Below are 11,212 nucleotides of genomic sequence, written 5' to 3' on the forward strand. Positions count from 1 at the left end.
ACAAGGCTCAAGGGTCCACTTTTTGGTCCACTTATTATGTAAAGGTCCACTCTTTGGTCCACTTTTTATGTAAAGGTCCACTTTTTGGTCCACTTTTTATGTAAAGGTCCAAGATTTTTCTTGAAAAGATGGACTGGAATCGTAGAAAAACTGCTCCCTTTGTCAATGAATAAAAATTTATCTCTGATTTTTTCTTGGAAATCCTCTCAAAAACGCACGAAATGCCATTTTAGAAGGTTCATTTTTCAAAATTTTCCGGGGGAGCATGCCCTCGAACCCCCCTAGGATGCTCGCGCCTTCGGCGCTCGCCTCGCGCCTACGGTGCTCGAGGTCCCCTCAAGCAGTGGGAAGGACCCCCCCATTCAAAATCCTGGCTACAGGAATGATGTCATCCATAAAATTAAGTCGGTGTGGCCTAATATCATGTCAATATCCTAGGGGATCTGGGGGTAGATTATGCTCCTCCAGGATAATTTTTAAATTTTGACCCCTCAACATTATAATTGTATTTCCTCCATTATGAGGGGTAAATTTTGCAGGTAGACTTTAGGCTTAGTTTAAAGATCTCTTTCCATATCTTTACACACTGTTTTTGTCTGCCAATGATGGCAGATTGGGCAAAACCTTTGTCAATCATGACCGTCAAAATTTTGTCGAATGACGGAAAGATGGACGGTCACTAGAACAGTGCTGACCTACTGGCCATAACAATCACCTTTTCCTGGGGTCCCAAATTTCTATTCCAAAGGTGCAAACATTAATTTTGACGTGCTCAAGAAGACCACCTGTCCAAGACGACCACTTTACCTGGGTGGTCTTCTTGGGCAGGTTGGACTTAAGAATAATATGAGGGGCTGAACTGAGAGTAGAATGTATGGCCCAGTGGTAAGCACTCCTATTTTTGGACCAGAAAGTGTAAAACAAGGTAGATCAGGCCTTATTATTCTATGACCTACCAAGGTAATGAAACTACTGTACAATATGATTGTACAGTATATAAAACTAATGTATATCATGTTGCTGAAGTTTCCTACCTCCTGGCCAGCAGGGGGAAGGGTAGTTTTCTTCTCTTTGTGATGTCTGCCCAAAATCTTCATCAGCTACAGGAACAGGTAAGACATGTTCAATCTTACATTACAACACACACAATGTACATTACACATTATAATGATCTACACATCTTAAGCTTCAGTCACAACCCGCCGTACATGCTTCTGCGTGCTGTCTACGTGCAAAAACATGGGCAAATGCAGGGCATCCGTGCGTGGTGAGTACCGCCTCCGTACGGAATCCTACGGACAAAAAGCACGTACGGCAGGTTGTCACCAAGGCTTTACACAGTACCCTAAAATTGCCACTTGCATCAGTGCTGTTTACCAGTTTGCTGGAACTACATGTTAAGGTTCAAGTAAAAAAAAGAAAAACCCTGAATGTCTGTAACTAGTTCCAGACCTAAAAAAAATCATGTCACATTCCCCTTTTTGTTCTAAACCACCTGAAATCTTCAATAGTCAAAAATTAGCACTGCAGAATGAAGAAAACACTGCCATTGGACATCCTCAACTGTCTGCCTCTGTAAATTATGTGGCCACAGTTTTAACCAGACGTGCCCCGCAAACAACATATCTTGCTTCTAAACCCTGATGGCATGTTGAAGACACAATGTATGGACCATGGCCATTACCACACACCTGTAGCCATCTCAGTGACAGACTGGGGAAAACAGTAAGTCTTACCCCTTTGGAGTCCTTTGTTTTCCTACTTTCCACCTGGTACAAGTGACGAACCTGCATCACCATAAAGGAAGGCACCTGCGAACACAATACACACATTGTATACCTTCAGGAAACTGCCACTTATATAAGCATGTCCGCAGAACGTACTGCCCCTACGCTAAACCCGTAATGTATTGTGCATAGCACATCGGCAGAACAATTTTAGTACTAAAACCCACATATTATAGAAGTGGGTAAATTCGTCTTCCATTGCCTGAAGAGAAGAAGTCAAACCCAGTAAAACTACTACTATGTATGTTGTAGAATGTAGTATAATGCTAGATGTAGATATAGTCTCACATACCACTGTATTTTCTTTCTTATGTTGTTTGTAACTAAACTGCAATTAGCCCTCGGGCATGTACATGTATTTGCTATAAACTTTCCTTTCCTATATCCCATATAAGGTTGTATTCGTGTATATAAGGTTAACATCCCGTCTGTAGTTTCCAAATGTTGTGTTTGGAAAGATATCGTCTGCAAGAGGCAAAATTCTGATACAACAAACATTCAATCAAAATTGTGAAAAATCAGGGTTTTTGTGCAGGCGCAGTACGTGCTACCTACGTGCTACTTAATATATACAATATGTTTATGCAGAAGTCATTCTTTACATTGTTTTTAAGACCTTTTTAACCCTTGTCCTGCTGGCATTTCTTGCACAATATTTTTCAATAATTTCATGTCTTAATTAGATCATACACCCCCACATTTTTTTGCCCTGCAGTAGCATAGTTACTCCCACTTTCATTGCGTTTCGCTGCGGTGTGATGCGTTGCACGAGAAATACCCCCAAATCGTACCTATACAGGGTGCTATATAGATGGTACTGTATGTGCAGAACAACAATTGTTGTGCTCCACAGGACAAGGGTTAAGATAGGGAGAAAATTCAGATTTAGCCTATGTAGAATATGGAACCTACTGTCCATAGAATCTTGTGGTACTTGATCAACATTCTGACAATCTCCGACGTCCCAGCCGCCATCTTGACTTCGTTGAAGTTGACGTTCTTTGATCCGGACTTGACCAGAAACATGTTGGGCGCCATGATCATGGCCACATTGTTGATGTTCATCTTGTTCTCTTTCTCTTTAGACACCACTTTGGACAAGAACTTCAGCAACAACTGAAAGATAGAAACATAGAACATATTACTGTAAGTCTCTTTAGATTCGCGGGGCCTAAAGTTCGCGGTTTCGGGAAAATGGACAATCCGCGGTATTTTTAGATTCGCGATTTCTCCATGGCTATTTTTCAAAGAATTATTTGTAAAGTGTATATCTAAAATAATAAAAGTTCGTGTTCCGGCATTTATCTCCTAAAACGCGGCGCAAAAATTTGTTTCGTGCACCGCGCGAGACTGCCGGCGGTAAAGCTCGATCGATCTGATGCACGTGTAAACAATTTTCTTTGTTCGGAAATAAGCGCTAAAATGCTATTTTCCACGACTACACATCGATACTCTATAGTGAAGAAATGCATATAATCGAAAGAATATATATATATTACTAAGCAATTTTATGCCGTCTTCGGCGAGATTTTGAACCCGGAAGTATGCAAAGGTCGCCTTCGGTTTTGTAGGCCCACGGTGAGCGTTTCTATCCAGCAAAGCAAGAAGAAGAAAAAAACGCCCGCAAAGCAGGGCGCAAAAGATAACCAACTAACATTTCCCAGGTACCAGCCGTTATATTTTTCATAAAAATACTTGTAGATATGCCCGATGTTCCCGCAATTTTCAAGCGCCCGGGCGCGCATGGCCGGCGCTCTGCACGCATAGATTTTTTTCGGCGGTACACGGTTGACACGGCCAGTGCCGCAGTATCGCGATTCGGTGTCTCATAATATTATAATTTTTTGACATCAGTATAACTTAAAAAAATTTGGTACTCAACATTTGCTAAGAATAAAGTTGATTTGCAGTGATTTGTGAATCGCGTGTGTTTGTGTTTCGCTTACCGTCGTGAATGCATGTGGGGAGGGGGGCGCACTTACGCAAAACATATTCGCGGGGAAATAGATTCGCGGTACAAAGGTCCCCGCGAATGCCGCGAATCTAAATATACCGCGGAAATTTGTAGACTTACAGTAATCTTAACTATCCTAAAATAGTAAAAGAAACAGAAGGGAGAACTACGTGTACGGAAGACACATACTGTAAGTTTTTCTAAAGCCGTCCTAGTATCCTACCTTGAGGGAGCCTCTACTTTAATGTTTAGTAGGCTAAAAGTACTAAATTATGTTATGAAATGGTTGTCATTTGATGTACTGAAATACTAGCAATTTTTAGAAGTGACCTCTATGCACAGTAGGTAAGAGTATAAAAGTAGCAGGAACAATTAGGCATGTTCAAAAGAAAAGACCTGAAAAGCTATCAGTTTTTAAAAATGATACCAGTACTGTACCTTGAGGGAGTCTCTATGTACAGTAGGTAACAGCAGGATGAGCAGGTTGAGTGCTTGTAGCTGTTGCCTCCTGTCAGGGATATCTGTAACCAACAGGGACAGCAGGGCTCGAAATTCATTTTTGGGAATAGGTGCACTGGTGCACCCAACCTAAAAATTTAGGTGCACAGAAAAATTTTCGGGTGCACCATATAAAACAATAATTACAGATCTTACTGCTCCTCTTCTGAGCATTAATCTGAAATGGGAGCTAACTTCAAAATCTTGTACTTGAGACAATTTTCTGAAAATTAGATGCCAAGAATATCAAGTATTACTGTATAGTACAAAAATACCTACAAAAATATTTGGGTGCACCAGTGCACCCACAGAAAAAAATTGGGTGCACAGCTCCAATTTTGGGTGCACATGCACCCAGTATTTTGATCCCTGGACAGCCTTCTTTTCTTGTTGTTTATTGTTTATCTGAATTTTCTGAACAAAATAGAAGAAAATTCTTACAAGTTCCCATACATGTACCTATACATCATAAGACAAGGGGTATTTCCCAGTAAGTCACTGCAAAAATGAAAGACAGAATGCTACACACTGTATTCTGTATCACCTGAGGTACCAGATCGATACACCGTGTTGTATTTTATTTACATTATACCCACCCTAGAAAACACACTTTTCAATGTGAAATGTGTCAGAAATTCAGAAATGTGGTGTCCCTAAACCAAAAATTGTAACAACATCAATTCCAATATTCAAGTCCAGTATTTGAATTTTCAAAAGCTGCACATGTGGTGCATGGGAAATGCCTTCAAAATATTGTATGGAAGTTTTGGAAGCCAGTGTGATAACCATTGATACATATAGAATACAACACAGGGTATTCCGTATCGCCCGAGGTATCGGCCCGACTGCGATGCGGAATACACAGTGTTGTATTTTATTTATGTCACACCCACCCAAGAAAACGCACCTTTCAATGCAAAATGAGACTAAGTTTGGTGTCTCTAAACTAATCCAACGTCCAAATTCTGTATTCGAATTTTCGAAAGCGGCGCACACGGTTAGGGCAAAACGCGTTCGAATTGTTCTATGGAAGCCATGGAGCCCGGGCCGTACCGTAAAGAATGGCCCGGTCGGGAACCTGTTATCGAGCATTATCAGGGCCCGGGTATGATATAAAGCTAGTTATCACATGGGCTGGACATTATTGTAGCCCAGGTATGACACGAATGACCTACAGTATGCAAGACAACCAAACCATGAGCAGAGTTAAAGACTCACGTTCCACAGATGCGAAGGCAGACAGGTATTCATACGTTAGCAGGGGGTTGGGCAGCTCACGTAGGAACTGTTTGAGCAGCGCGGCGACGTCGTTGGGCCGTACCCTGTCCCACGTGAAGTCTCCCTGGTTAAACCTCTCCTCTATGTCTTTCCTGAGATTCTGAAGACATTGAAAAGTACACTAGTTACACACAAAGAGAAAAACGTTTATAACTGAAGTTCAAATTGATGTCCTTTAAAATTATTCCAAGTTCATGCCCTAGGGCTAATTGCAAACTGACAAAGTCAATGAGTACAAAATGTATTGAGGAAGCTAAGTTAATTAATAAGCTAACATTAAGTTCTATGTACTTCTACCAGCCATGCCACGCTCGGGAAATATGACCTTAGCATAAATATCAAAATTGCCATTGAGTCATAGCCTTACGGACCGGTGCAATAGCTCAATTGGCAGAGTGCTCGCTTTGTAACCAGGAGGTTGTGAGTTCAAACCCCGGCCGGGTCATACCAAAGACTTTAAAAATGGTACACACTTCTTTCTCTGCTTAGCACTCAGCACATATGAGAAAGAGTGTGGGAAGGTCAAACACACAGCACTGCCAGCGGACTAGCCCCCTGCTGTAGTGCCCTGTACAACTGCTGTGTGTCGCCCAAGGAAATGGACATGGGCTAAGGAAATGGACATGGGCACCAAACCCTATGCTCTGCATAGAGTACGGGAGACCATAGCCTTAATAACTAAAGCTTAAAAGGTTATTGATTTAATCAATTATTTCTTGGATGATCATAGTGACAGTGGATGATATGGTGGAACATCTTTTCAAGGCCACCATGCCATGCCAACAAAAATAATGATTATCATATAACACTCTAGACTTAAAGTACAAGACAGTAACTTCATTATGCAATAAATACATTGGGTACATACACAATAGAAAATCTCCCGACATTTCTTGTGTACCAATATTTCCCGTCATGTACAACATTTACGTCCATTACAAAGAATTGAGACAGAAATACAAGGGACAGGTTTGATGATTACTGTCACTGTATGAAAAACCACGTTTCCAAGAGTTTCCAGTCCCGCACACGCCCGTGAAATTCGCCGTGTCCTGGTCGCGTCCATGGATTTCCGGGCTCCGCGTGTACGGCCCCGGATATTTCCTTACACTCCCGGAATTGTGCTCGCCGTGCACGTGCAAGGAAATTTACGCCCCGCACACTTGGCGTGTGTTGGGGAGCGGCTAACAATAAGGGGTAATTAGGTACTGCGTGTATTCATGTTTCAGGTGATAATTACTTGAACCAAAGTTGCCAGCACTTTAATCTAAGCAAATTAGATATAGAATGATCAAGGATTGTTAATACAACATTTGAACCTATGCGTCCTTGGCTTGATTTGTCGTGATGTCGTCCATACGACAAAGCACATTTGAGCGTAGGGCGCCCCGACGCTGGGGTTATATGACCTACTCGGTCAAAATGACCTAAATCTACACTCCGGTCTAAATCTGAATTTTTTTATTTTGGAAATAATAGTTTATCCGTGAGGTTCATTACCATGATGTAATCAAACGCTTGACTAAAGGGGTTTGAACTAACATGACCTGATCAGTTTGCTATGATTTTTAGGTACATGTATGGGTAATAATATGCAAGCTTTACATTGAAGTTCGGTCGATGTGTATTGCGATGTGTCTGACATGGCGTCCGTTTATGTGAATAGCCTTTGTGTAAACAAAGGGAGAACTCACAGCGTCCCCACGCCTGGTAAAATACTGAAATCCAGCAAAACAAGTCAACCCTCATGACATTAATTGTGGATTTTGGATACATTTACAAAGAGTAAGGTTATGTTGGAGTTGAAGTGCGGTTTTATTTCACTTAGTGAGCGACAAGTTGTGTAATTCTAGAACGAATAAAGCCATGTAATCATGACGAATTAGAATTATGAAGATCATTTGTCTGCCTTGAAATAAATACATTCACACAATCAGAAACATCCTATCATCCAAGTGTTCAGACTGCACAGGCGATTTAACTTAAAACCTATAATATAAAAACAAGATCGTTGTAGTATTGAACGCGATCACGTGATTATATGACTGACGACCAATCCTACCTCGCTCTCGCCGGGACCAGCCAATAAGAGACGCGATGCTTTGTTTTGGTGGGTCGTTTGAATCTTGCTTTGTCACAACGACGGTTTGCTTTTTCAAAACACGTTTGTCTCGGCTTGCAAAGATTACTAGTATGTTCCTGAACTAAAATGGCGTCAAACATTCCGTTCTGTTACTTCGTTTTCGCAACGGAAGAAATGACTCTACTACATTGAAAGGACAACACCGCAACGAACCAGCAAACCGACAGGAGGAAGGGTAAGCTAAAACAAGGATACCATTATATACACGGCACTATCGTTACATATATCTTAAACATGTTGTTTAAAAACCTTGGCTAAGTTGTGCCTACGGCAGAAATATTTATTTTGGCAAGAAGTGTACACTATTTTTTTACTGATTAATAACATAGTTTATTATTTCTACTTAGAAGTACATCGATATAGTTTGTATGTTGCTCAGAACATATGTACTTTTTTCAGGCGCGGATTTGGGATACTTTGAGACGATTTGAAGAAACTTTATCGCCAGGCTGTCGGAGAGCTCAGAAAAGAAAAAAGAAAAGCGACTGCAGTCACACAGAAGAGGGTGAGTCTATGCAAATGTATATCTTTGCATACGAAGGCCGACAAGGCTCTTGACAATTTGAATTGTTTTCATTACCGAGGGAAATGTTGTGTTTGTATTGTTCCCATGATTACGATGAAAAGAAACAAGTAGGCGTTGATGCTTGATGAATGGAGCCTTTTCATCTGGACAAAATTGTTGCTGTCTGACGTTAAAAACATTCGTTAAAAAATGATAAATGACTTCTCCTCGAAATGTGTCCATACAGACGTCCGCATCTTTGCCAGGCTTGTTTATAAAACGTCTAGTACATGTACACGTAACTTCAAATGAAATTCAAAAATGCCTTCGACTTTTGACTTAGATTTTCGTTTTTCCATGTCCTGCAGGCCAGGCTGGAGGCAAACAGGCAGACTGCACACCCAGGCTCAGATCTAAAGGCGAGGGTGCTGTGTTAAAGCGCCCGGCAGGCTCCGACGACCCAGGCCGGCCCCGCTGCACTCCCGCCCGGGGTGCACCCCGCGCCCAGCACGCCGCTCCGGCCTGACTGCGATCACAACCGACACCAACACCACGCCATCCCGCAGACAGACATGGGGCAGTTTGTCCTTCCAGGATGAAAACATTTCGCTATGGTCCCCTGAAGCAAGGGGGGGGGCATACCTCCTGGCCTTCAATCTACAACTAAGCCTCATTTTGTAGAGGCGACAACGCAAACTTTACGAAACCGACAGCTTGTCTTTAACGACATTGTAAATTGAATACGTGTTCATGTAATTAATTTCTGAGCAAATGATCTTTTTTTGTAATGACGTGATATTGTTTTCTGCCAAGCCTCATTTAACTTCATGTTAGGTCTGCCATTATGTTTTTGCTACACGTACATGTATTTTGAAGAACTTTGTTTGAGGCCTTCTTTGTTTATTGAAAATTTAGTCTTTTGACTGTTTGTGTAAGCGCCATTCACTTTCATGATCTGAGGGCTATTTTCCTCTTTTAACCTGATGATATGTCAGTATTAGTTACTTTTTGACATTTTTTGCTAAAATGGACTTCTATTTGGAGGTGACTGTGATGAGATGTGATGTTAGTTTACTTTTTAAAGTTAGAGAAATCTGTTAATTACTAGTAATTTCTGAGTTTACACCGGGTCCAACGATTTTAAAAGTCTAGTCCCTGGAAGGCTAGTTCGGGAAAAAGCTATTGTTTCTATGTTTCGGCTACACATTTTTGTAAAGTACCAGGTTACATTATTGTATAGTGTTAGCATAGTGCATAACGTGTATACACTATACATAGAGCGTTATTTTTGTCAGTCTGTAAATGGCGATCCTGTTTATACCAATAAAACGATGAATGAAGTATAAACATGTATTACTTTTTTTTATGAATGAAATGTGTTCCTAAAACATCGAAATGTGTCCCGGGAGCGGGGGAAGCGATTTCTCAGGAGCCGGGCAGCGAAGCCCCGGGAGCAGGAAGGGGGGTCCCCGTAGTGGGTGCAGTGGGGTCCCGAGAACGGGAACAGCAGGGCCCCGGGAATGGGACCAACGGGTCCCGGGAACGGGAGCAACCGGTCCCGAGAGCGGGGCGGGTTTTGGCCGGGGGGGGGTGTAGTACCGGCATGTCCGACCCGTACACGGCGAATTTCCGCTGCCGTGTGGAGAATAATTAGGTGATAATTGCCGCTAAATTATGCATATTCCAGCAACGCACGGAGCGGTGCACGGCCATTTCCTGCCGTGTACGGGGATGTACAGGGATCGTGTCCGGGCATATAACGTCCAGTACACGACCTGCACACAAAAAGTGGTTCATTTCCGGGAGTGTACAGGACATGTACGGGACTGGACACGTTTCGTGTGCAGGTCGGAAACCCCCGGGTTCTACCGGAAACCTAAAATATCCGGGAAAGTGTGCGGCAATTTCTCACACGGAAACGAGGGATTTTGTGCCGTGTGTATGACTGTGCAGCTGTGAAACAGCTGTGATGAAGACTTACTTTTATTCTAGCTGCCGACCCAGGGACTCTCAGGATCCCCTCAATGACTAAGGCATTTTCCTCCAGGAACAGAATGATCTAGAGAAGAAAAAATTGAGATCTTTTAACGGATGTTGTAATCAATTGCTTTGTACAGCAATCTTAAAAAAATTTCTGGACCATGTATGAAAAATTCTGATGGTTAATTTTGTGAAAGTTATACATATTCAAGTGTCTAGGTACATTGTATAGCATTAATTCTATATTATACATAAAAACTAGAGAAGTAACATTTGCAAAGTAAATGCAAAATGTTTACCTTCGGACATGGTCTGCCCTGTTAATTCTTACTCAAACACATTCACATACATGTACAATGTACTACGAGTATATGGTGACAGGAGCAGAGCAGACCATGAAATTGCAACATTATGTAACCCAACACCAGTCACCATGGTGACGTCAACAATTCATGTCATTGGCCAGGTCAGAGGTTAGTGTTTGGAACAGAAGAGGAGGAGGAAGAAACTGAGTAAAACAATATGTTTTCCTTGACAGTAAACATAATGATGAACAATTGGACTAATGAGAGAACAATACAGATTTGCCAAAAAACAGTTACTCAAGCAACTGGATATGATTTTGAAAACGTCAGACGTTTCAGCTAGTATCCACTAGGCTAAGCTTTCGTCAGTGACTGAGAGACCAGAGGGGAAAGCAGGTTTATATACACAACCTGTTGATTGATATGCAAATAAAGTGAAGACAAATTTTTGGAAGTCGAAAAAGGAACAAAAGTCAGACAAGTCAAGACAAGATGATGCAAATTAGTCTGAAAGCTCCTGTTATACAGGACAGGAGCTTAAGTGTTGTCTGTCCTCGGGGCTGGGAGTGCCAAATCCCAAGTGCCGGAAAGATCGACCCGTAGCCCCCCTTCCCTGTTGAGGGTGGGGTTGTACATTCTTTCATATATTGCCTCTTTAACACCCCGTTCCCACCAGCGTGTTTCGCGGTCTAAGACATCCGTGGACTCGAGTTTGAAAGAGTGACCCTGGTTGTGTTGTAGGTGGTGGAAAATAGCTGAGGA

General features: G+C 42.0%; 1 protein-coding gene across 1 annotated transcript in view; it reads right to left on the reverse strand.

The window, feature by feature from the left end:
- The window catches only part of LOC109465134 (rho GTPase-activating protein 18-like), a gene marked incomplete at its 5' end in the record, with an annotated part of 26,689 nt that overhangs the window by 4,025 nt on the left and 11,452 nt on the right, over positions 1-11,212 (reverse strand). Inside the window, 6 exons of the mRNA XM_019762276.1 lie at positions 1,035-1,100; positions 1,737-1,811; positions 2,700-2,903; positions 4,180-4,262; positions 5,458-5,617; positions 10,147-10,224. Coding sequence (XP_019617835.1) covers positions 1,035-1,100; positions 1,737-1,811; positions 2,700-2,903; positions 4,180-4,262; positions 5,458-5,617; positions 10,147-10,224 — 666 coding nt within the window. The remainder of the gene's footprint in view (positions 1-1,034; positions 1,101-1,736; positions 1,812-2,699; positions 2,904-4,179; positions 4,263-5,457; positions 5,618-10,146; positions 10,225-11,212) is intronic.

The sequence above is a fragment of the Branchiostoma belcheri genome, unplaced genomic scaffold (genome assembly GCF_001625305.1).
Source record: "Branchiostoma belcheri isolate BF01 breed outbred unplaced genomic scaffold, Haploidv18h27 scaffold149, whole genome shotgun sequence".
NCBI lineage: Eukaryota > Metazoa > Chordata > Leptocardii > Amphioxiformes > Branchiostomatidae > Branchiostoma > Branchiostoma belcheri.